A 27,414-nucleotide genomic window follows, 5' to 3' on the forward strand; every position below is an offset into this window, starting at 1 on the left:
GGGGCCCAATCCAAGATGGCGTCACCCATGGGTCGCACATGGTGTTCGGGGATGAACAAGATGGCGGCGGCGATGGACAAAATGGCGGCGCCCACCCGTCCAGCGTGGTGTCCAGGGGGCAAGATGGCCGCGCCCGTGGGTCGCACGTGGCCCTAGGATAGGGGGGTGGCGGTGAGCGCTGGCCAGTCAGGGCCTGAAGGGTGTTGTCGCGGCGGTCCATAGTCGCTGGAGACCACGGCCACGGCGTGGGCCTGGCAGACCCCCACAAAGTGGCCCTTCTTGCCGCAACCTTTGCAGGTGGCGGTGCGGGCCGGGCAGCGCGGGTAGGGATGATTCGCCTGCCCACAGAAGAAACAGCGGGGCCCGGCGGCGTTAGCGGGCCGTCTCATAGCGCAGGCCTGCGGGGTCAGGGGGAAGGTCTGTGGGGCTGCCGCTGCGGGGTGCCACGCAGCATAGGACTGCGCGTTTCTGTAGGCAACGTCCATGGACCCTGCCAGGGCCCATGCCTCTCTAAGTCCCAGAGTGTCCCTTTCTAGGAGTCTTCGGCGGATATCAGGGGAGCTCATACCTGCTACGAAAGCATCCATAGAACCATAGAACATACAGTGCAGAAGGAGGCCATTCGGCCCATCGAGTCTGCACCGACCCACTTAAGCCCTCACTTCCACCCTATCCCCGTAACCCAATAACCCCTCCTAACCTTTTTGGACACTAAGGGCAATTTAGCATGGCCAATCCACCTAACCTGCACGTCTTTGGACTGTGGGAGGAAACCGGAGCACCCGGAGGAAACCCACGCAGACACGGGGAGAACGTGCAGACTCCACACAGACAGTGACCCAGCGGGGAATCGAACCTGGGACCCTGGAGCTGTGAAGCCACAGTGCTATCCACTTGTGCTACCCTGCCGCCCATTTTTTTTAAAAAATCCACTCTACCCAATCCCTGATTAAAAGTTCCGTGTGCTCGCTCCCCGAAACTTGCGGGCAGCCACAGTTTCGGCCCAGCACCAATAGCGCCCGGTAGAAATATTCCAACGATTCCCCGGGGCTTTGCCATCTAGTCGCAAGCAGGTGACGAGCGTAGACCTGATTTACAGGGCGGATATAATGTCCTTCTAGCAGTTCGATCGTGGCATCATAGTTCTCCGCATCTTCGATAAGGGGGTAGATCCCAGGGCTGATCCTTGAGCGCAGGAGATGCATTTTCTGTCCTTCTGTGGGGGTGCCTCTGGCCGTCTCGAGGTAGCCTTTAAAGCTCGTCAGCCAGTGTTTAAAAATTGCAGCTGAGTTCTCCGCGTGGGGGCTGAGTTGAAGGCACTCTATCGGAGATCCATCCTTCTAACTTAAGTCTAGTAGATTAAATTGATGCGCAATCAATTACACTCAAGACAAAGTGATTTCCTAACTGAAGGCTTTAATCTACTAGAACTTGTTCCCCAGCAGCTTTGATACAGAAAATGAAGGCTGCTGGGATGGCACCGTTTCTTATACTCCGCCTGTCAGGGCGGAGCTATGTACAACAGCCAATGGTAGACTCCTGGATCTAACCAATGGTCATCAATACCTGGTACTACCACATCTAGCTACGGACTCAATCCCCTCCCTAGCAATTAGATGATGCTGAACCAGATTATACACAACCTTAGTGGCATTTGACCCTGAAATGAGCTATGTCCACATATCAGCTTATTTTACATTCATAACATTGACTGACTCCTACCCCAGTATCTCCCAGCTCCTCTGCTGCTGAAATCCTCATTCATGTCTAGACTTGACTAGTCCCAAACCCTCCTGACTGGCCGGTCACATTCTGTGCTCCTCAAATTTGAGCTCACCCTAAACTCTACTGTCTGTGGCTTAACTTGAATTAAAATCTTCCCTCTATCACAACAGCAGAAGGGGGATGGTCACTGATGTTTGCACAAAGTTTAGCTCCATTCACGACTCTTCAGCTACTGAAGCAGTTCATGCCCATATGCAACAAGATGCAATATTCAGGCTTGGGCAAATAAGGGGCAAGTAACAGTCATCCCTCACATGTGTCAGGCAATGGCTATCTCCAACAAGAGAGAATCTAAGTGTCCCCTTGGTGTTCAATGGCATTCATGGGGAGTTGGTGGAATAGTGGTATTGTAACTTGGCTACTAATCCAGATACCGAGGGAAATGTTATGAGGATACAGGTTCAAATGGTGACATTTGAATCCAATAATGGTTTTTAAAATGTGGAATTAAATTGTTGTTTGTCATACAAACCCATCTGGTTCCCTGATGTGAAAATGTGCCATCCTTACCTGACCTGGCCTATATGCTGTCACACAGTTCAAGAGCAATAAATGCAACGCCCACATCCAATGAATTAAAAGAAAAATCATCGCTGAATCCCTACTGTCAACATTCTGGCAGTTACTATTGACCAAGAAACTGAACTGGGCCAGCCATATAAATACTGTCTCTATATGAGCAGGCCAGAGGTTAGGATGCACGCATCAAATAGCTCACTTTCTAACTCCCCAAAGCCTGTCAGGGGTGTGATGGAATTCTGTCTATATTTGCCTGGATGAGTGCACCAACAACACTCAAGAAGTCAGCTTGATTGACAACACATCCACCATTCACTCCCTCCATTACAGACACATAGTGGCAGTAGTGTGTACCACCTACAAGATACAATGCAGGAACTCCCCAAGGCTCCTTAGATATCCCCTTCCAAACCTGAGTCATCTTTGAAGGATGAGGGCAACAAATGCATGTGAACACCGCCCCGACTTGCAAGTTCCCCTCCAAGTGACACACCATCCTGACCATATCACCTTTACTTCATTATATCACCTTTACTTCATTATATCACCTCTACTTCACTGTTGCTGGATCAAAATCCTGGAACTGCCTTCCAAACAGCACAGCAGCGATTCAAGAAGGCAGCTCACCATCATCATCTATCTGTGAAGAAAATTGCACCAGATGCCATGCTGGTGACAGCATTAACACGTATGCACACAGTGAATCTCCATTAGAAGTATGCAGAGGAAGCACTGATTTCAATCAGAGTGCAGCGATGAGTGGACACTGCCAATGCAATTTTGGAGCTCAATGCTCCAGCAATGCCATTGCACAGCTGAACATGTGTTCAATAGCAGGAATGTTCCCTGCCAAGACTTTTAAAGAGATCATCAAATCTTTATACGTGAGTTATTGGATGATATCTTCTGGCTGTTGCTCCGATTCCACAAGTGCTTTTTGTGGTTGTTTCAAGTTGTAAATGCCTACAGAGAGTGGTGCAGCAGCAGCTGAAGGAATGTTTGCTGATTTTACAACTTCTACACAAACCAGTTGCTCCCAAACATGAGCGCAATAGGAGATTTTCATTGGAATCGATCGTAACTTAGAGAGTGAACAGAGGCCATGACTATCAGGAGAAGCTGCTGCAAGAAGGATGAGGAAGGAGGCTTTCAACAAGAGGCATATCTGCCCAGGTGTTTAGGGACCTCAGCAAGCAAAAGTGAACGAGATGTCTGCTGCTTCAATCAGGAAGTCCTCATTGCAACCTTAGACAGGGCAAGGATCACATTGCCAGTGGCTGTGAAGGGGACCATGGCCGTGAACCTTTAGTTCTCTGACTCCTTCCAGATGGGAGTGGGGGGAATATTTGCAACATCAGTTTTCTGTCTTCTGTTGCATAACAGAGGTTACTGAGGCACTCTATTCAATGAAGTTAACTAAATTACATACTGTCATGCCAGCGACAAGCAGATGGAGTGAGCACATGACTTTGCTAAGGTTATAGGCTTCCAAATGGTGCAAGAGCCCATTGGCTGCACACACATTGCTTTGTTGGAACCTCATGTTAACTCTGCCTTGCACCAGAAGCAAAATGGAGTTCACTTCCTTAATGTCCAGTTGATGTGTGGCCATTAGTAGTGAATCATCAGTGAATGCCTAGTATCCTAGCAACAGTCATAACACGTTCATTTTATGGAGTCTGCTGTGTCATTTGAACAAGCATGGCTCCCTCCCATTTTGTGCCATTTCTAACTGTATCACAGGTCAAATTCACATCCTGCATGACTCCCTGCATCTGCTCCAGCCACAGTGTGTCTTTCCGTTTAAGAGGTTCAGGCTTGAAGTTCAGGCTAGCTTTAATTAGTGCTTGCAAGTTACAATTTTGGGCCCCTACTGATGTGTGTAGCCAAGAAACATTGGAGTTAACACTAGCTGTACAAAGCAATAATTCATCAGCAGGCATACTGCATTACACTGAACTGGCTTGGATGAATTGACATTGTGATGCGTGAACACACTTGCGCTTCTTTCAATTTGGTCTATTGTATTCACTGCTCCCAATGTGGTCTCCTCTACCAAACGTGAACTGGGTGATTGCTTTGCTGAGCACCTTCGGTCTGTACGCATTCAGGACTCTGACCTTCCCATTGCTTGCCATTTTAACACAAGATCCTGCTCCCATGCCCACATGTCTGCCCTTGGCCTGCTTGAATGTCCAGTGAAGCTCAACACAAACTGGAGGAACAGCATCTCATCTTCTGGTTAGACATGCTACAGCCTTCCGGTCTCAACATCGAATTCAGCAACTTCAGATGATTAGCTCTACCCCACCGCGACCCATTTGTTTTCATTCCATTTCATTTTAACTGTCTTTTACCTTTTATTTCTTCCTTGTCTTTCTTCATATATATTTCCGTTCCCCCACTCTTTTCCCTATCTTATCCCGCCTTTCCTTACCTTTTCTTCCCTTTGCTTCCCCTTCCCTCCCCCCTTCTAATTTTACCTCTCTCCCACCCATTTCCCCCCTCCCCCCACATCTGCATCTGTCACAGCTTACCCTCTGATTTTAGTTTCTCTGCTGTTTGGCCTTTCACACCTTTTATTCTCTCTGGGGACTGCCATTATCACTCTTTCACTTGATTTCTGTGGCTATGACTCATCTTTTATTCCCTCACCTTACAATATAAATATCTCCCACTTTCTATGTGTTTTAGCATTGACAAAGGGTAATCTGGACTCAAAGTTAGCTCTTTTCTCTCCTTAAAGATGCTGCCAGACCTGATGAGATTTTCCAGCATTTTCTCTTTTGGTTTCCAGCTCAGCCCCATAAACTCTGCTTGTCTCTTACCACAGCATTTCCTGCACATGTAGAAAATGCAGAAAGAACATACAAATAAATGCAGAAGGGTGGCACGCTGGCCCAGTGGTTAGCGTTGCTGCCTCATGGTGCCAGGGACCCGGGTTCAATCCCGGGAGCCTTGGATGACTGTGCAGAGTTGCACTTTCTCCCTGTGTCTGTGTGGATATCCTCCAGCTGCTCCAGTTTCCTCCCACTGTCCAAAGATGTGCAGGTTAGGTGGATTGGCCAGGCTAAATTGCCCCATGGTGTCCAAAGATGTGCAGGTTATATGGGGTTATGGGGTTGTGGGGACACGCTGAGGGGTAGGCCCAGATAGGGTGCTCTTTCATCGGGTCGGTGCAGACACGTTGGGCCAAATGGCCTCCTTCTGCACTGTAGGGATTCTATTCTTCTTTTATGTATTCTCTGAAGGCTGGGTAGTTTGCTGCAAACAATGGTTTGTTTGAGGTTGCGTGGTTGTTTGAAGGCAAGTAGTGGGGGTGTGGGGATGACCTTGGCAAGATGTTCATCTTCATCGATCACGTGTTGAAGGCTGTGAAGAAGATGTCGTAGTTTCTCCGCTTTGGGAAGTACTGGACGACGAAGGGTATTCTGTCAGTTGTGTCCCATGTTGTCCCGGTTATGTCCCGGAACGGAGAAACTACAACATCTTCTTCACAGCCTTCAACACGTCATTGATGAAGATGAACATCTTGCCACGGTCATCCCCACACCCCCACTACTTGCCTTCAAACAACCGCGCAACCTCAAACAAATCATTGCAGCAAACTACCCAGCCTTCAGAACAGTGACCATGAAACCACACAACCCTGCCATGGCAATCTCTGCAAGATGTGCCAGATCATCGACATGGATACCACCATTACAGGTGAGAACACCACCCACCAGGTACGTGGTACATGCTCGTGCGGCTCATCCACGCTTCCAAGAACTTTACCATTAGCCAAATATTCCGCATTCCTGTTATTCCTTCCAAAGTGAATCACCTCGCACTTCTCTACATTAAACTCCATTTGCCACCTCTCAGCCCAGCTCTGCAGCTTATCTATGTCCCTCTGTAACCTGCTACATCCTTCCGCATTGTCGACAACACCACCGACTTTAGTGTCGTCTGCAAATTTACTCACCCACCCTTCTTGCGCCCTCCTCTAGGTCATTGATAAAAATGACAAACAGCAACGGCCCCAGAACAGATCCTTGTGGTACGCCACTTGTAACTGAACTCCATTCTGAACATTTCCCATCAACCACCACCCTCTGTCTTCTTTCAGCTAGCCAATTTCTGATCCACATCTCTAAATCACCCTCAATCCCCAGCCTCCGTATTTTCTGCAATAGCCTGCCGTGGGGAACCTTATCAAACGCTTTACTGAAATCCATATACACCACATCAACTGCTCTACCCTCGTCTACCTGTTCAGTCACCTTCTCAAAGAACTCGATAAGGTTTGTGAGGCATGACCTACCCTTCACAAAGCCATGCTGACTATCCCTAATCATATTATTCCTATCTAGATGATTATAAATCTTGTCTCTTATAATCCCCTCCAAGACTTTACCCACAACAGATGTGAGGCTCACCGGTCTATAGTTGCCGGGGTTGTCTCTACTCCCCTTCTTGAACAAAGGGACCACATTTGCTATCCTCCAGTCCTCTGGCACTATCCCTGTAGCCAATGATGACGTAAAAATCAAAGCCAAAGGCCCAGCAATCTCTTCCCTGGCTTCCCAGAGAATCCTAGGATAAATCCCGTCAGGCCCCGGGGACTTATCTATTTTCAGCCTGTCCAAAATTGCCAACACCTCTTCCCTACGTACCTCAATGCCATTTATTCTAATAGCCTGGGTCTCCGCATTCTCCTCCACAACATTATCTTTTTCCTGAGTGAATACTGACGAAAAATATTCATTTAGTATCTCGCCTATCTCTTCAGACTCCACACACAACTTCCCATCCCTGTCCTTGACTGGCCCTACTCTTACCCTAGTCATTCTTTTATTCCTGACGTACCTATAGAAAGCTTTTGGGTTTTCCTTGATCCTACCTGCCAAATACTTCTCATGTCCCCTCCTTGCTCGTCTTAGCTCTCTCTTTAGATCCTTCCTCGCTACCTTGTAACTATCAAGCGCCCCAACTGAAACTTCACACCTCATCTTCACATAGGCCTCCTTCCTCTTAACAAGAGATTCCACTTCTTTGGTAAACCACGGTTCCCTCGCTCGACGCCTTCCTCCCTGCCTGACCGGTACGTACTTATCAAGAACACGCAGTAGCTGTTCCTTGAACAAGCTCCACATATCCAGTGTGCCCAACGCTTGCAGCCTTCTTCTCCAACCTATCCCCCCCAATTCATGTCTAATGGCATCATAATTGTCCTTCCCCCAGCTATAACTCTTGCCCTGCGGGGTATACTTATCCCTTTCCATCACTAACGTAAACGTCACCGAATTGTGGTCACTGTCCCCAAAGTGCTCACCTACCTCCAAATCTAATACCTGGCCTGGTTCATTACCCAAAACCAAATGCAATGTGGCCTCCCCTCTTGTTGGCCTGTCAACATATTGTGTCAGGAAACCCTCCTGCACACATTGTACAAAAAACGACCCATCTAATGTACTCGAACTATATCTTTTCCAGTCAATATTTGGAAAGTTAAAGTCTCCCATAATAACTACCCTGTTACTTTCGCTCTTATCCAGAATCACCTTCGCCATTCTTTCCTCTACATCCCTAGAACTATTTGGAGGCCTATAGAAAACTCCCAACAGGGTGACCTCTCCTTTCCTGTTTCTAACCTTAGCCCATACTACCTCGGAAGAAGAGTCCCCATCTAGCATCCTCTCCGCCACCGTAATACTGTTTTTGACTAGCAGCGCCACACCTCCCCCTCTTTTGCCTCCTTCTCTGAGCTTACTAAAACACCTAAACCCCGGAACCTGCAGCAGCCATTCCTGTCCCTGCTCTATCCATGTCTCCGAAATGGCCACAACATCGAAGTCCCAGGTATCAACCCATGCTGCCAGTTCCCCTACCTTATTTTGTATACTCCTGGCATTGAAGTAGACACACTTCAAACCACCTACCTGAACACTGGCCCCCTCCTGCGAAGTCAAATCTGTGCTCCTGACCTCTATACTCTCAATCTCTCGTACCCTAAAACTACAATCCAGGTTCCCATGCCCCTGCTGTATTAGTTTAAACCCCCCTAAAGAGCACTAACAAATCTCCCCCCCAGGATATTTGTGCCCCTCAGGTTCAGATGTAGACCATCCTGTCTGTAGAGGTCCCACCTTCCCCAGAAAAAGCCCCAGTTATCCAGAAATCTGAATCCCTCCCGCCTGCACCATCCCTGTAGCCACGTGTTTAATTGCTCTCTCTCCCTATTCCTCATCTCATTATCATGTGGCACGGGCAACAACCCAGAGATAACAACTCTGTTTGTTCTCGTTCTGAGCTTCCATCCTAGCTCCCTGAAAGCCTGCCTGACATCCTTGTCCCCTTTCCTACCTATGTCGTTAGTGCCAATGTGGACCACGACTTGGGGCTGCTCCCCCTCCTCTTAAGGACCCGGAAAACACGATCCAAGACATCACGTACCCTTGCACCTGGGAGGCAACATACCAAACGTGAGTCTCTCTCGCTCCCACAAAATCTCCTATCTGTGCCCCTGACTATCGAGTCCCCAATTACTAATGCTCTGCTCCTTTCCCCCCTTCCCTTCTGAGCAACAGGGACAGACTCCGTGCCAGAGGCCCGTACCCCATGGCTTACCCCTGGTAAGTCCCCCCCCCCCACAAGTATCCAAAGCGGTATACTTGTTACTCAGGGGAACGACCGCAGTGGATCCCTGCACTGACTGCTTCTTCCCAGTCCCTCTTAGAGTTACCCATCTATCTCCAATCTTTGGTGTAACTAATTCCCTGAAGCTGCTATCTATGACCCCCTCTGCCTCCCGAATGATCCGAAGTTCATCCAACTCCAGCTCCAGTTCCCGAACTCGGTCTTGGAGGAGCTGGAGATGGCTGCACTTCCTACAGGTAAAATCAGCAGGGACACTAACGGCATCCCTCACCTCAAACATCCTGCAGGAGGAACATTGCACTACCTTCCCTGCCACCCCTCTAATCTCCAACCAAGATCTGATTAATAAATAAATTAAAAATATATATATATATATAAAAAATATTATGATAATATAATATGGCACTTACCGGGTCTTATTATTCGGTTAGAGGAGGAGGGTGGGTGGGAGACACTACATGTGTAGTGTCTCGGGTTTCCTCTCCACCAGAATTTATTGGTTGGGGTGGGGGGGCCTTCCCAGAAGTCCGCGGGTCGAACTTCCGGTTCCCGCCTTATATTAAAAAATGAAATAAAATAAAACAGAAAAGAAGAACAGAAACGGGACCAGGTAAGTGTTTTTCAAGTAAATACTCACCTCCCGGAAGGCCCTTGCGCACCGCTCCCACCGAAATCCAAAGGGCTGCTCCTGCAAAGGTAAGGGTTTTTAAAGTAAAAACTTACCTCCCAGAAGGTCCTTGCGCACCGCTCCCGCCGAAATCCAAAGGGCTGCTCCTGCAAAGGTAAGGGTTGTTAAAGTAAATACTCCCCTCCCAGAAGGCCCTTGCGCACCGCTCCCGCCGAAATCCAAAGGGGCAGGAAAGGATGTCCCGAAGCGTGGTACATTGGCGAGACCATGCAGACGCTGCGACAATGAATGAATGGACATCGCGCGACAATCACCAGGCAGGAATGTTCCCTTCCAGTCGGGGAACACTTCAGCATTCAAGGGCATTCAGCATCTGATCTCCGGGTAAGTGTTCTCCAAGGCGGCCTTCAGGACGCCCAACAATGCAGAATCGCCGAGCAGAAGTTTATAGCCAAGTTCCGCACACATGAGTGCGGCCTCAACCGGGACCTGGGATTCATGTCGCATTACATTCATCCCCCACCATCTGGCCTGCGAAATCCTACCAACTGTGCTGGCTTGACACAATTCACACTTCTTTAACCTGGGGTTACCCCATCTCTGGATCTGTAAAGATTTAATCACCTGCTAAAGCTCGCATTCCAAGCATTGTCTGGCATCTTTGAATCTGTCTATATATATGTTTCTGGAACATACCTCTTTATTCACCTGAGGAAGGAGCAGAGCTCTGAAAGCTAGTGACATCGAAACAAACCTGTTGGACTTTAACCTGGTGTTGTAAGACTTCTTACTGTGCTCACCCCAGTCCAATGCCGGCATCTCCACCTCAAAGAGGAGAACAGCCTATAAAACTGTGGCAACATTTATAGCACTGCTAATTATTTGGGGTAAATATGTCAGAGCCATTAGTTACGCTCTTGTAAATAGGAAGTTTACAGGAACGCCCCAAGGAACTGATGGTGGGGGGATTGTACTTGGACCTCCCCATTATATTGGAAAGTCTCAGGCTGATTCCCACACAAAGTCCTGCCAGGGAGTGGGTTTTCTCTAGCCAAGTAACTGGACCTTTCTCGCAACCTCCCAAATCTGAATGCACAGAGGCAGAGACAGGCTGAGCACATATTGGCTGAATCTGCCCATTCAGCACACAAGAGGGATGAAGAAGGTCCAGGTTGTTTCAACTTCTGGCATACACTTCATATTCTCAATTACAATTTTAATGTAAAACAACTTCATCCTTTTTGCAATATGGGCAACCCACCAACTGATCTTAAAAGATGCTGCAAGACCATCAAAACCATCTAAAGAGCATCGAGAAATCTTTGATTCCGTTGAGTGAACCCTTGCCAGGAATGCTTCAAGTTACTACTGTGACATCATCTCTCATCCAAGCTGAAAGTCTATTAAAATTAAGCATTCTTCAGATGTTAACAGTTAAGTTTTGTACATAAAACCTTTTAGCCCATAATAAGAGAATGTGCTATGGTAACACTGCCACCTGGAAGATGCAATACACAATGTTATCAGCTATAACAGCGCTGTTTCTTCCCCCTATGTAAGGCCCACAGTTGCATGATGCAAGGATTTTTTTGGGGGTCAACACTGTTTGCTTCCTTGTGGGGAAGTCTGGAAGTACATAAGGATATTACCGCACATTTGGACTTACTATAAACTGATGTGTCACTGTGTGGCAGTACAGTTAGATATTTCATATTTCAGCTTTTTACATTGGTGGTAAAAATGACAGAACTTTAACTGATGATGTAGATTTGACAGATACCTGAATGAAAAAAAGTAAATGAATGTTGGTTTAAAAAAAATTTCCATAATGTTTTATTTTTCAGAAATTCATACTGTACTTGGAAATTCCCGAGGGATGCCTTGTGCTCTGCCATTTAAATATAACAATAAATGGTACCATGAATGTACTGATGAAGGGAGAGAAGATAAACTCCTTTGGTGTTCAACTACCAGCAGTTATGATGTTGATGAAATATGGGGGTTTTGCCCAAATTTAGGTAAGAGTTTAAGGTAGTTGTGTACTATTAGCAGTTTAAAATTTCTAACTTCCAACAATTAATGATTTTTTTTTTTTTTTTTTCAGATCCCGGGTGTAATATGGTTTGGGGAAAGGATCCCATTTCACAAACTTGCTATCAATTTAATCTTCTGGCTCTTCTCTCTTGGAATGAGGCCCATGCTTCATGTCAGGCACAAGGAGGAGACTTGCTGAGTATCCGAGATGTTAAGGAACAGGAATACATCAGCAGTAAGTTTATTATCAAGGAGTGCTCTGATCTAAACCTTAGGCAATTGTAGATATGTCACAGACACCCATTTTATAAACTTTTTGTTCACAAGTGTTTTAACTTATGACTTTGTCAGTGCTGATTAATGCCTCTTCACATGCTGCTTCTACATGAAGGACATTGTTTTTCATTTGTATGAACTGAACATAAAGTGCTGGCAGCAGACAAGCTGCTACAATTTGCCACACAATAATAATAATCTTTATTATTGTCACAAGTAGGCTTACATTAACACTGCAATGATGATACTGTGAAAATTCCAACTAAAATCAACATTCGACCACTGACATCTTATACAAAATCACTGACATCAAGTTTAACATAAATTCATAAACTGATAAAACAGATTTTTAGGTTCCCGATTTTGGCATCGGCCGACGGAGAATCCCGCCTAATGTATTTGAATCATGAATTGCATCGCTGCGTGATACACTCTGGAAATGGCATGACAGTTCACTTACTAGAATAACGTTGCCCTTTAACTGGTATTAAAAAAAGTTGGGACAAAGTTTGTTTGCTTTTGACATTTTGACAGTCTACATTATTGACACAGGAAGAATTGCTGGTGACAGGAATGTCATGGTTGAATGAATGACCACCAGTGGTGCAGTGATAGGTGAAAGGTCTAGTATCACAGCGGTAATAAACAGCCTTTAACTGGTTTTAAGAAGTAGCCTGCGTTGAAAAGAAAAAATCCCACTAAATATTTTTGTTCCAATTTGGAGATGCAACTGACAATTGGATTGCAACTAAAATATACTTTTATCAAATTAATATCTTTGATTTTGTATTCCATAATTGCAACCATGGGAGTTTTGTGAGGGAAATGCACCATAATCTATTCCCTGGCTCTCCATTCAAAATCCGTTCCTAGGTAATCAAATTATGGAGAGATATTTGCTATGGTTAGAATATTGACCCACCCTATCCGCTACCGTCCCACCGTCCCCCTCCCCTACCCCACCATCAGATGTTTTGGTTACCAGAAAAAATTTGCTGCACAGAAAGCAGCTTGCAAGTCAAGATCAAAATGATTGCAATTAAAAACAAAGAAAAAAAGATTGCATTCATATCACCATTATGAACACGTGGACTGGCATTTGAACATACCCAGGAATAACATTGTTGAATTATTCCCCTGATTTTTATTTTTGCTCACTCAGTGGGTAGAATAATAATCAACCATCTTTATTGTTTAGTTTTATTCCAGGAAAAATAATTTTCTTTAATGCCTGATGTGTGAAAACTAAAGAAATATTAATTGATCGATGTGGTACAGCACAACATTCACTTATTTTGGTGCATACTTTTGCTGAAATAATGTGTGCTTCTATATTCTATTAAAGGACGTGACCCTGGGTTAAATCTTAAATGCAGCACTGTAATAACTAATTCTGTGAAACTTCACACTGCTGCAAACTTTTGTTACAGAGCATTTGCAAAATTCCGGAATTCTGACTTGGATAGGTCTCAATCATTTGGATGAAGTTGCTGGGTGGCAGTGGTCAGATGAAGAACCTTTGAGCTTTGTAAATTGGGACACAGGTATTTAGGAAACTGTTGTGGTTAATTTATCATGCAAAATGTTCAATTGTCCCATGACTATTATTATTTTGATTTTATCAAATTAGTATCTTTGATTTTGTATTCCATAATTGCAACCATGAAAGTTTTGTTAGGGAATGCACCATGATCTATCCCCTGACTCTGAATTCAAAATCCATTTCTAGGTAATCAAATTATGGAGAGATATTTGCTATGGTTCAAATATTGACACACCCCATCCACTGCCGCCCCGCCCTGCTCCCCACCCTCTACCCCCTACGATTTTTGTGCAATCTTCATTCTTTGCTGTTCATGTATTTTGCAAACTACACAAGTGGTTTCAAATTGAATATGAGTTCAGTACCAAGTCCATTCGGAATATGATTTAAACATTAATTGCAGCAATGTGAAGAGAAACCCCTAGTTTAAACCTTTCAATTTTATGTTCTGTAGATCAGCCTTGGGGCTCATTATTGGGGATGTATCATTGTGGGACACTGAGTTCTAAATTAGATTACCGCTGGAGTAGCGCTGTATGTGAAACAGCCCTTCCTTATATTTGTAAAAAAATGACCAACTCTACAAGAAGAATGGAACCCTTCGGTAAGTTAGGATTTTTCGAAACATTTCTTCTCTCTGTTTCTTACTTGTATGTACTAGATTGAATGAAGCATTATTGTAGAGCATTACCAAGGACGTCATGGCCTTCCAATATTTTGGTCGAATGGTTTGTCCTCGTGTATGAATTTGTAGTGAACATCGGTGAACTCTAGAGGCTATCATAACCCACAGCAATCCTTCCCTCACCCAATATCTTTTGTGCACACACTTTCCAGCAGGAACTGTTGATCAGCAGCCCAGGAACAGGAAGCCTGCAGTAATAGAAGTTTTATTTACCTTAACTTGGAATGCTGAGATGAATTGTAGCTTTTTCACTGCTGCCCTGGCTGAGTTCAGCTAACACAAGTTCAGCATTACAGGATTTGAACTTCAGGTCTTCCCACTCCTTCAGCTCAGTTTGAAACTGCATTGTTCATTTCACTTGTGAACTATGAGGAAAGCTTAAAAAAAATGTAATTTTATTTGTATTTTTAATGTTGGGATGTAGGCAATACTTATTACAGATCCAGGTTACACTCAGGGTATTTAAAAAGGCAACCACATTGTGTGGGATCGGAGACATCTGTAAGTCAGACTAGGTTCTCCTCTCCCTGTTGGCATTTTACAACAATCTGGCAGCTTTCATGATCAGTTAAACAGGTGGGTGCACAACCTGTTATGATGGGATTCTCATTTGTGACAGCTCTGTGCGTTTTGCTTCTACCACTTATTCCTGAAGTAGAAAATATTTAATAGGCAGTTGATTTACTCCACTGTAGCTGATAAAGCTGTCTCTACTGAGCCTGAGCGTTGTGGGTTTAAATTCCACTTCAGAGACTTGCCCACAATGTCGATGCTGGCATTCCAGTGCAATACAGAGGGAATGTTGCAGCCTTGGAGGTGCTATCTTTTTGATAAGACAGTAAATTGAGGCTCCACTTTCAGGTGGATGTAAAAAATTCCATGGGGGGTATTTTTCCCAGTGACGTGGCCAATACCTCAAAAAAGCACCTAAAACCTAATCATTGCCACACTGTGCCACCTCTCCCCCTTTACAACAGTGACATCACAAAGTACTTAAGTGGCTGCAAAATGCTTTAGGAATTCATGTGATTGTGAAGAATTTTATAAAAATGCAAGTCTTTTTTTCACTTTACTTTGACCTCATTGACAGAATTCTGGCAGTATAGGACCACACACTGTGAACCTGGCTGGCTTTCCTACAATGGGTTCTGCTATAAAATGCACAAAGAAGATTTGAACTGGGAAAATGCTCTGACATCTTGTCACCTACATGGAAGTGATCTCATTAGTATTCACTCATTGGCAGATGTGGCTGTTCTCATTAACCATTTAAAAAATGGTGAGTACACACCAATTTACTGAATTTAATGTAGCCATGGAGTGGGAAGCGGGGTGGGTGGTAATCATAGAATCCTGTGGGAGGCTGCGTAGTGAAGGCCCGTAGCAAGCATACTGGGCTAAATTATGCAGGCAGTGGAGAGGCAGCAAGGTGGAAATGCTATATGGAAGCAGTGGCAAGGTGTTTGATTTCATTAAAAAGGTCATTTTGTCATATTAGCATACCTCTGATGGGAATTAAGTGGTGCCTTCCAAATTTAACATGTCGAGAGATTTGGGGCCAACAGATCCCCAACCATTCAAAGGTAGCTCTATCCTCAGACTCTATGGGGAAGGTCAGCCATTGTGGAGCTGCCTTCCATTATACTGGAAACATTTACTAAGAAGAGCGAGAGGAAGCCAACAAACATGCAAAGAAAAGGGACAGCTCAGAAAAGCTATGGGGCAACAATTGGACATTACTGGCTGCTGCTATTGGATGGAACGGTAGCCTGGTCCAAAAAACAGGACTCATGGACCCAGCACTCCTGCACCTCCAAGCGATGAAGAAGAGTTGGAGAGGAAGTGTGTACCAGGCTTCAGAGTCCCCAGTGCCAGGGCAGCAGCAACGAGAAATGCAGGCTGCAGAATGGCACCATGGGGAACGGTAGCAGGAGGGAGGCTGAAGATGGGTCGTGTCACATGCCAGAGTGTTCAGAAGTCACATGAACTACCTTCAGATGTTGGATGACCAGTGCCAGAAAAGATGCACCTGTCACAGGTGTCCGTCACCGACCTCTGCATGACGTTGCAGGAAACCTGCGACCAATGGGTTAGCACCCAATGACATTGATGCTGAAAATCCCCTCATTACTGAATTTCCACACATCCTGCTCCATTCAACGATGCACAGATTTTTTTTATTCGTTCATGGGATGTGGGCGTCGCTGGCTGGCCCCAGCATTTATTGCCCATCTCTGAGGGCATTTAAGAGTCAACCACATTGCTGTGGGTCTGGAGTCACAAGGAGGCCAGACCAGGTAAGGATGACAGATTTCCTACCCTAAAGGATATTATTGAACCAGGTGGGTTTTTTATGACAATCGACAAATGTTTCATGGTCATCATTAGACTTATAATTCCAGATTTTTATTGAATTCTAATTTCACCATCTGCCATATTGGGATTAGAACCCAGGTCTCCAGAGCATTATCTTGGGCCTCTGGATTACTGTCCAGTGACAATACCACTTTGCCACTGCCTCTCCTGTGTCAGATATCCCAGGCAGCCACACAGCACAGCCTCAGAGAAGTGTCAAAAGCACTGTATAAGAGGGCTGGATTTTTGCAATGCAGTACAGATCATTATAGTCAGGCTAAAAGATTGTTGGCTTTAGGGTCAATATAGTCTTTCCATGTGTGCAGAGTGTAATTGGTGTTAAACACATGGCCTTCAAAGCTCCAATGGACCTACAAATAGGTCATAGAAGTCATAGAATTTATAGTGGAAGAGGAGGACATTTGGCCCATCGAGTCTGCACCGGCCCTTGGAAAGAGCACCCTATTTAAGCCCACACCTCCACCCTATCCCTGTAACCCAGTAACCCCACCTAACCTTTTTGGACACTAAGGGCAATTTAGCATGACCAATCCACCTAACCTGCACGTTTTTGGACTGTGGGAAGAAACTGGGCACCTGGAGGAAACCTACGCAGACATGGGGAGGATGTGCAGACTCTACACAGACAGTGACCCAGTCGGGAATCAAACCTGGGACCCTGGAGCTGTGAAGCAACTGTGCTAACCACTGTGCTACTGTGCTGCCCCATGATAAACAAGAAGTGCTTCTACTCCATAAACATCCAGCTGGTATGTCCGTTGCCTGTTCACCTGTCCCCACCAAATTTTAATGGCAGCAGGGAAGGCGTTGGGTGGGTCAGCCTCCCATGATCCAATTGAAGCCCTTGCCCACTTCAGGGTTTTAACTTGACTGAGCTCCAATGTACTGTGCGATGGGAGAGCCCGATGCCCAACGTTCAGCCCTGCAAGTTTGACTCTGTATGGTGTTGGCCAGTGAATGTGCAAGGGGTTGCCTCTTTCCCAGGCCCTATGACAATTGGAGGCCACTTACCATAGTTGTGCCTTCCCAAATCCTCCCTCCATCTGAGGCTTAGATACCCTCCTCCTCAGAGAGGGACTGCAGGGTCTGTGGAGGCAACAGCCTGTTCCTCCAGTGTGTAGATACCTGCTATGGGAGAAGACAAAAAGTTAGGACATTACCTTTCCTGTTCCCCTCTTCCATCCATCCCTGACATGCGCTTTCTTTCTGTCTGTGTGATGATTGCTGCCACATGGCGTCGAGGGCCCGGGTTCGATCCAAGCCCCGGGTCACTGTCTGTGTGGAGCTTGCACATTCTCCCCATGTCAGCGTGAGTCTCACCCCCACAACCCAAAGATGTGCAGGGTAGGTGGATTGACCATGCTAAATTGCCCCTTAATTGGAAAAAATAATTTGGTACTCTAAATTTTTTAAAAAATTTCTTGTGTGATAACATTGGTACAAGGCATAAATCCTTTTCAGGTTCATGCCTAATTTAAATTTGGTGGGTAAGCTGTGAACTTTGTGCTGATAATTGGGAATCGCACCTATTGGAGAAAGTCGTTTTGGACAAGCCTAACTTCTATAGAATTCAGGCATGGCACCAAAGTACTGAAATCGAACAAGGAGTGAATGGTGACCTTTATGCAGACAGTGTTTAAGGCTGTTAAACAGAATTCTCGATCATCACAGATGCATGTGCTGAAGCCATACTGGCTAACCTTGTATGAAAGCATTGATAGGGACTTCTAAGATATCAGGGCACAGTCTGCTCTCCCACTGTTTAATAGGAATATTGAGGCACCACCCCATAAGAATGGCAGCAGTCTGATAGGCAGTGAAAGCTGCCCACCTTCAGGATGATGGCCTGCTCGTTCCCCTGTGATCACCTTGTCCAGTGAGTCTCGGAGTCACAAGATCAGCTGGGCTTTCTCAGGTCTGAGATTTCCAAGAGTACTAGCCATGATTATCTCAAGTTTGCACACTGAATGCTGAGCAGCCGTGTACAATACAAGCTGAAACCTTAAAGGAGTAGATAAAGGAGCACTTCAGACAGGTACTGGAAGGTTGCACCAAAGTTACTTGTAGTTTGTGGCAGAAGAAAGATCACTATAAATGGCATTCTTTTTTTGAATTTCTATCATACAGTGTTGAAGTATTTGATAATCACACAAGCTTGCAGGTTAGAATCAGCCTCACACTTTCTTATCCACAGTGTCCTCCTGTCATGCATGCCATTCAGCTTGCAAGTCATCTTCTGCCTTTGATTCAATGGATTGGCCTGCTGGATGGCAAAACTCGTGCAGCGTGTGGCAGAGAACAGACAAGACTTCCTGGGATTAAACCAGAACATTCTGGAAACTGATAGAGAGAAACAGGATTAATGGGCGGAATATTACAGCCCTGTCACGATGGGGTGGGGCTGTAAAATGCAGAGAGCCATTCAAAAGTCCATTGACTTTGGAGGGACGGTAAAATCCCACTGGCATACATTCCGCCCAATGTTTCAGGCCATTATGACCTTGGTCAGAACACTCCTTAGAAGTCGCACCACAAGACAATGCCATACCTATCTACCGAGCAACAGCTCTCCAGAGAGTTGTCTGGAAAACTGCTGAGTTTTGCTGCAAAGCGAATAACCACCACCCAAGATGCTGATGTTGTGCTCCGGGCTTTCCACTGTGGCAGCCACCCTAGCAGTGTTAGCCTCGGTGCCACACATTGTTGGCATTATCTCCTGCGCTTTAGCTTTTGGGACTCCGCCAGTCGGCTATATACACTCCAGAGTGTCGCTGACGTCCCTTCCTCAATCTTGCGGCCATTCCCTAGCATCTGCATCAGCCCTGGGATAATCTTGTCCTGAGGCTCAGCATCTGACTGGAACTCAGCTGAGTCCTGGGATTCAGCAGACCTCTGACTGCTGACTCCCTTGAATGTATGCCGGTGGGATTTTACCATTCCGCCAACGTCAATGGACTTTTGAATGGCTCTCTCCCTTGAATGTTACTCCCTCCACCTGATGTGCATCAGCAACTGTGTAATGCTCACCAGATTATGCCCAGAAGCCGGTCCACTAATTTCACCCACCGAGGTGCCTATCTCTGCTATGGTGGAAGGTGGGGCTGACAGCTGTGACGCCTCGATGGTGCTCTCCTCTGAGGTGTTCCCTTGGATAGCGGGGCGAAGGGGTGACTCTGGATGGCCCTGCCCCATCAGATGGAGATCCTGCGAGAGAATAGACATGTGCTCAGTGAGAGGGAAGGATCATTTTGTCTGACATGAAAAACTCACTTGAGACAGGTCATCTGGGTGAAGGGGCAATGGATCATCACCTCTGCAGTGCAGGCCAACGTCGCTGTCAGCAACTGCTCTCTTCTTGGTCAAACCGCCATCTCCAGGGCACCTTCCACATAGGGGGTGAGGACTCAGATCTCTGGTACTCTGTCTCCTGTCTTAGCCGTTTCCAGCATATTATGGACTAACTTCGCTTGCAGAGACAAAGAGAGGGCTTTATGAGACGTGCGCTTGATGGATCGGGGAGACTATGGCAGGTGGCAGGTTTGGGCACCGCAACGGGACATTAAAATGGTTGTGGTGGTGGGTGCCAAGGGGTTCTGAGTAAGAAGCATAAAGATCGCATGTGAGAAGGGAGCAATGTATCAGCCAGTGATTTTTCAGGGGTGGGGGGTTGGGAATTTAAGGGGAGGCAGGCAGAACTGATGCCAGGTGAGAGATGGTAACTTATCCTTGGACGGCATTGGTAGCCATTGCCACTACCTCACAGGTCGTATTGGTGGCCCTGATGCGGGCCCTTTGACCCCCTCCGGGGAACAGGGTGTCCCATCTCATCTCCACAGCATCCAGAAGCTTGGTCAGATCAGCATTAAAGAATAGAACCATATAATCCCCACAGTGCAGAAGGAGGCTATTTGACCCAACAAATGTACACCGCCCTTGGAAAGAGCACCCTACCCCCACCCCATTCCATAATCCAGTATCCCCACCTAACCTTCTGGACACTAAGGGGCAATTTAGCGTAGCCAATCCACCTAACCTGCACCACTTTGGCATTCCCAAAGTGAGGCGCAGGTCTACATGGTTCCATGCTCTTGTGTTGGCTGAAGTGTGTGATGAGGGAGCGTTTAAAAGCAGCTGTCCCTTGTTACTGGGGAGCTGCTGAGGCGCACGTCCGGTGAATCAGACGTCGAGACAGCCCATAATGGCGAGAAGCTCATGGAGGCTAATTTCCTGCACTAAGTGCCATTGCACATGGGCAGGGTCCCGCCAACGTGGCTGTCGAGGAACACCCTGCAAATGGCGCCTATAATGACACTTAGAAATGTTTCCATTAAATCATTAATTGATTATTTCTGAGTTTTCATTCAACGACAGGCCCTTGGCGACTATTGACTGAACCAGTGCAGTGGTGCAGTGACTTTTCTACTATGGGTGGGGCAAGGAGACAGGCCTTGAACCTGTGGTGTTGATGTTAATCTGATCAACACGAAAGGTATTTAGCCAACTAAGGTAACCAGACCCTCAGGGTAAATCTTTGCACCATGTTGACCAAATTGCTGCCTTGAATATGAAAGTGATATGGATATGGAAAGAACTGGGAGCTGTGTACTGAGAAAATTACTTCATACTCTTTTAGGCCTAACTAAATATATGTACACATCATCTTTCTGCCAGAAACTGTACCAGAAGTTTGGATTGGGCTTGCCAACAACAGGACACCAGCTGTGTTTGCATGGTCAGAAGGATCTCCTGTGACATTCACTTACTGGCATAAGAATGAACCACATGTTCCATATAACACCACAGAACACTGCGTGTCATCGCAGAAGATTGTAAATATATTTACTAATATTTCAGTGCCTTCTTGAACTGTTGTTTTGCTGTCTAGCCACAAACCATGGGAGTGCTGCTTTAGAAATAATATCCCTTCTGTTAACCTCACAAATACTATATGTGATTCAGCTGTTCAGGAATAAAACCCTTTTGTGGTTTTCTTTAGAATTAAATGTTCAGAAACACGGATGATTTTTACATTGGAAAAACATTACTTAAGTGGATTGTTAGGATGGATTAAAGTTGATCGAAGTTTTCATAACAAGAGCAGATTTAGAAATAGGCTAGCTATAGTTACCCACTCTTTTCTGTCTTGTTATTTAATCTGCTGCCAATCTCTGCGCACAAACAATTTTTAGATAAGCCCCACACTTTTTGTTCAAAAGGCTCCTGTGATCCTTATCAAAACTTATTACAAGTCTTCAAAACCACAGGTCTCGTTTGTGGAAGCAAATGGGTCAGTGTGATGCGGGGTGTTTAGCTGTTCCGGGGGTCTGATGAATGCCTTTGAGGATAACGGACCATTCATGCGGAACTTGTTTTCAAGGTATTAAGTAACTCTGGGAAACTCAGTGATTGTAAATCTTCTGAGGAAGAAGTGAGTTAGTCGCTGAATGCCTGTTTTTCTTCCAGCGCAATGTTTGATGTCTTTTTAGGTAAATTTTAATCCGTCTGGAATGACCTGTTCTTGTACTTAACCTTGAATTGTACATTTGCAAGCTAGCTGGGGGCTTTTTGCTATCCAATCTTTTTAACTTGCTGCAATAGGGAAGAGTTCATAATCTTATCTGACCACCCATGTATCTTTGTATTTAGGCGGCATGGTGGCACAGTGGTTAGCACTGCTGCCTAAGGCGCCGAGGACCCGGGTTCGATCCCGGCTCTGGGTCACTGTCTGTGTGCAGTTTGCACATTCTCCCCGTGTCTGCGTGGGTTTGACCCCCACAACCCAAAGATGTGCAGGGTAGGTGGATTGGCCACGCTAAATTGCCTCTTAATTGGGAAAAAAAGTGATTGGGCACTCAAAAATTTTTTTTTAATGTATCTTTGTTTTTGAAATAAGAACATTTCACAATCTTCATTGAAAGACTGATGTTAGTTGTCAGGATTAGCTGTTTTGCATTTGATGCCATGATGCTTAAGTGTCAAAATGGCATATTTACAGCTTCTTATATTCTTAATGATCCAAGGCAGCATTCCTTCTTTGGGTATGTGCTGTAAAAAAATGTTAAAGCTTTACTTTCCTTTATCATTAAACAACAATAATCTTTCTGATAGTACATCTACAACTTAGATTTGTGTAGCTTTTTTAATATAGTAAAACAATGTTGAATGCCTAACTACTAAACTATCTTCATTTTACAGGCAGTAGTAATTTTTTTTTTAAAATGTTTTTATTCTCCTTTTTCACATTTTCTTCAAAATTTACCCCCACCAGTAAACAGTAAACAGTAACGGATACAATGCCAAACCCCTTATTAACAGCAACGATCCCATCGTCCCACCAACCCCACACAACAGCCCGCATGACAATATAAGCATCAAATTTGAAAAAAGGAATCCGGAATCGCTCATGGTCACCATTAACATATAGAGTCCACCCCCCCCCCCCCCCCCCCAAAACTAATATTCAAGGCCATCCAATCCCCCAAAGTGTACAATGAATGACTCCCACGAATTGTAAACCACCCCCACCCCTCCCAGACTCCTCCCCTCCACTTCCTCTCGAAAAAACCTCACCCAATATCAGTCCCTTCTCCCAGCCTTTCACCCGGCTAGGCTCATCGAAACCTGTTCTACCAGGCTCTGATGGCCGCAGCCCCTCCCCTCACCTCACTCCTGTTCACTGGCCAGCTAAAACCAGCCAGTGTGGAGGCCCCTGCTCGGGTCTCCTTCCCCCCTGCCCGATCCCAGGAAAACAAAGAAATCCCATTTAACACACAACCCCAGCATAAACACACAAGCCCCAAAGGACCATCATTGCAAAGGAAAGTCCCAACTCTTACCTTAATAGACAGCGTCGACTCATTTAGTACATGATGCACGATCAATTACACAAAAACGAGAGTAGGATGTAATCGAGGCTTTATTATTACACTGAGATGTGTGGCCTCCGACAGCAGCTGTCGAAATGGCTGCTGTACTGGGAGCACACATATTTATACTCCGCCTACTGGGCGGAACCAGCAGGCAGGGATCTACCCCCGTACCTGTAGTACAGGGGCCTGACCGTAAAGCACCTGTATCAACATCCTACATATACATCACTGGTGACTACCACATTCATCCCCTGTTTAAAAAAAATGAGTCCGGCGGGGGGTGGTGGAGAACTATATACAGAAAGTTGTGTTTTAAAAGTACAGATAATATTACAAATTCAGGCGGTCCGGTGCCTTAATCTGCCGTTGAGAGCGCCGCAGTGCTGGTGGCGACTCCGGTGGTCTTCGGTGACTCCGGGAGCGTGTCGAAATCCTCTTCATCCCCGGGTGTGAGCAAGGGGAGGACAGATTGTCCCGGAGCGGGGGCTGCGGTGGGGTGCGCCGGGGGAGGGGAGGGTGGTGCCTGGGCACGGGGGATGGGGGGTGGAACCAGCTGGTGCCAGGTCCCTGAGGGAGACTGTCTTGGCGGCCGTCGGGGTACGCTACGTAGGCGTACTGCGGGTTGGCGTGAAGTAGCTGTACCCTCTTTTTAAAAAATAAAAAAAATATTTATTCAAATTTTTCAACAGATTTTCAACAAACCCCCCCCCCCCCCCAACAAAAAGAAAGAACCAAGAACACAACAATCAGAAATTATACATTGGATTTACCCCATATACAATAACCCCCCCATATCACATTTAAAAACGCAGATAGGGAAACCCCCCCACCTTTACCCAAACGCCACCCCAAAAGGAACCCCCCCTCCCTGCCCCTGGGCTGCAGCTGCTGCTGACCTCCGAACGCTCCGCGAGATAGTCTAGGAACGATTGCCACCGCCTGAGGAACCCTTGCACAGACCCTCACACGCCAAACTTTATCCTCTCCAGCTTGATGAACCCTGCCATGTCATTGATCCAAGCTTCCACACGAGGGGGCTTCACATCTTTCCACAGTAGCAAAATCCTCCGCCGGGCTACCAGGGACGTAAAGGCCAGAATACCGGCCTCTTTCGCCTCCTGCACTCCCGGCTCGTCCGATACCCCAAATAATGCCAATCCCCAGCTCGGCTTGACCCGGGTGTTCACCACCTTGGACATAGTCCTCGCAAAACCCCTCCAAAACCCATCCAGCGCCGGGCACGACCAGAACATATGGACGTGATTTGCCGGGCTCCCCGAGCACCTCCCATATCTGTCTTCCACCCCAAAGAACCTACTCAATCTCACCCCTGTCATATGCGCTCTGTGAGTAACTTTGAACTGTATTAGGCTGAGCCTGGCGCAAGAGGAGGAAGAATTAACCCTACTCAGGGCATCAGCCCACAGACCCTCATCTATCTCCTCCCCAAGCTCCTCCTCCCACTTGCCCTTTAACTCCTCCACCGAGGCCTCCTCCTCTTCCTTCAGCTCCTGGTAAATCGCCGAAACCTTGCCTTCTCCAACCCATACACCAGAAATCACCCTGTCCTGAATCCCACATGCCGGAAGCAGCGGGAATTCCCTCACTGCCGCCTCACAAACGCCCTCACTTGCATGTACCTGAAAGCGGTTCCCGGGGGTAGCCCGAGGCTAGCAAACGTCCCATCGATGAACAGGTCCCCCATTCTTCTAATACCTGCCCGATGCCAGCTCCAAAACCCCCCTTCCATCATTCCCGGACGAACTGATGATTCTCCCGAATCGGGGACCAAACCGAGGCTTCCACCTCGCCCCTGTGTCGCCTCCACTGCCCCCAGATCTTCAGCGTTGCTGCCACCACCGGACTCGTGGTGTACCTTGTCCGCGAGAGTGGCAGCGGTGCCGTCACCAGTGCCCTCAGGCTCATGCCCACACAGGACGCCATCTCTAGCTCTTCCACGCCGCCCCCTCTCCCTCCATTACCCACTTACGGATCATCACCACATTTGCTGCCTAATAATAGCCGCACAAATTCGGCAGCGCCAGCCCCCCCCCCTGTCCCTGCTACGCTCCAGAAACACACTCTTCACCCTCGGGGTCTTATTCGCCCACACAAATCCCATGATGCTCCTGCTTACCCGGTTGAAAAAGGCCTTGGGGATCATAATGGGAAGGTACTGGAACACAAAGAGAAACCTCGGGAGGACAGTCATTTTGACTGACTGCACCCTACCCGCTAGTGAGAGTGGCAGCATATCCCACCTTTTAAAATCCTCCTCCATCTGCTCCACCAACCGCGTCAAATTGAGCTTGTGCAGAGCCCCCCAACTCCTAGCTACTTGGATCCCTAGGTACCAAAAGCTCCTTTCCGCCCTCTTCAGCGGTAGCTCGTCTATCCCCCTTCCCTGGTCCCCTGAATGCACCACAAAGAGCTCATTCTTCCCTACCTTGCGTTTATACCCCGAAAAGTCCCCAAACTTCCTAAGGATCCGCATGACCTCCGCCATCCCCTCCACTGGATCCGCAACATACAACAACAGTCGTCGGCATACAACGGCACCCGGTGTTCCTCTCGCCCCATGACCAGTCCCCTCCATTTCCTGGATTCCCTCAGTGCCATGGCCAGCGGCTCAATTGCCAGTGCAAACAACAAGGGGGATAAGGGGCACCCCTGCCTCGTCCCCCGGTACAGCCAAAAGTACTCCGACCTCCTCCGTTTCGTAGCCACACTCGCCACCGGGGCTCTATATAGCAGCCTGAGCCAACTGATGAACCCCACCCCGAACCCAAACCTCCGCAACACTTCCCAAAGATACTCCCGCTCCACCCTTTGCCAGCAACCTGGCGTCAACATTGAGGAGCGAGATCGGTCTATACGACCCACATTGCAATGGATCCTTGACCCGCTTCAAGATCAAAGAAATCAGCGCCCTGGACATTGTCGGGGGCAAGGTCCACCTCTCCCTCACCTTATCAAAAGTCCTCACTAGCAACGGGCCCAGCAGGTCCACATATCTCCTGTAGAATTCAACCGGGAACCCATCCGGCCCGCGGCCTTCCCCGCCTGCATGCTCCGCAATCCTTTAACCAGCTCCTCCAGCCCAATCGGCGCCCCCAAAACAGCCACCTCCTCCTCCTCCACCCTCGGGAACCTCAGCTGATCTAGGGATCGTCACATCCCCCCCTCCCCCGCTGGGGGCTCAGACGTATACAGATCGCCATAGAAGTCCCAAAATATCTTGTTTATTCTCACCGCACCGTATTCCCCCCGCTATCCTTAACTCCACCTATCTCCCTCGCTGCCTCCCTCTTACGAAGCTGATGTGCCAGCATCCGACTCGCCATCTCCCCATACTCATACGTCGCCCCCTGCGCTTTCCTCCACTGTGCCTCTGCTTTCCCCGTGGTCAACAGGTTGAATTCCGTCTGGAGGTTCCGTCGCTCCCTAAGTAGCCCCTCCTGGGGGGCCTCTGCATACCTCCTGTCCACCCTTAAAATCTCCCCCCACCAACGTCTCCCTCCACTCTCTCTTCTCCCTGTGGGCCCAAATGGAGACTAGCTCTCCCCTGACCACCGCCTTCAACGCTTCCCAGACTACCCCCACCTGCACCTCCCCGGCATCGTTGGCCTCCAAATATCTTTCAATACACATCCACCCGCACACCCCCTCATCCGCCAACAGTCCCACAACAAGGCGCCACAGCGGGCGGTGGTCCCTCTCCTCCCGCAACTCCAGCTCCATCCAATGCAGGGCGTGGTCCGAGATGGCTATGGCCGAATATTCCGTTCCCTCCACTTTCGGGATTAGCGCCCTACTCAAAATGAAAAAATCTATCCGGGAGTAGGCTCTATGGATGTGGGAAAAGAAGGAAAACTCCCTGGCCAGCGGCCTGGCAAACCTCCATGGATCTGGTCCATAAACCCCATAAGCACCTTGGCCACAGCCGGCCTCTTACCCGTCCTGGACCTAGAACGGTCCAGTGCTGGGTCCAGCACCGTGTTGAAGTCATTCCCCCCCCCCCATTATCCAGCTTCCTACCTCCAGATCCGGAATCCGA

At 47.2% G+C, this 27,414-nt stretch overlaps 1 protein-coding gene across 1 annotated transcript in view; it reads left to right on the forward strand.

The window, feature by feature from the left end:
* The window catches only part of pla2r1 (phospholipase A2 receptor 1), a 211,650-nt gene that overhangs the window by 69,954 nt on the left and 114,282 nt on the right, over positions 1-27,414 (forward strand). Inside the window, exons 3-8 of the mRNA XM_072474555.1 lie at positions 11,419-11,592; positions 11,679-11,843; positions 13,315-13,428; positions 13,882-14,031; positions 15,203-15,391; positions 21,160-21,317. Of these exons, the coding sequence (XP_072330656.1) occupies positions 11,419-11,592; positions 11,679-11,843; positions 13,315-13,428; positions 13,882-14,031; positions 15,203-15,391; positions 21,160-21,317 (950 nt within the window). The remainder of the gene's footprint in view (positions 1-11,418; positions 11,593-11,678; positions 11,844-13,314; positions 13,429-13,881; positions 14,032-15,202; positions 15,392-21,159; positions 21,318-27,414) is intronic.

This window comes from Scyliorhinus torazame, chromosome 2 (assembly GCF_047496885.1).
Source record: "Scyliorhinus torazame isolate Kashiwa2021f chromosome 2, sScyTor2.1, whole genome shotgun sequence".
NCBI classification, from domain to species: domain Eukaryota; kingdom Metazoa; phylum Chordata; class Chondrichthyes; order Carcharhiniformes; family Scyliorhinidae; genus Scyliorhinus; species Scyliorhinus torazame.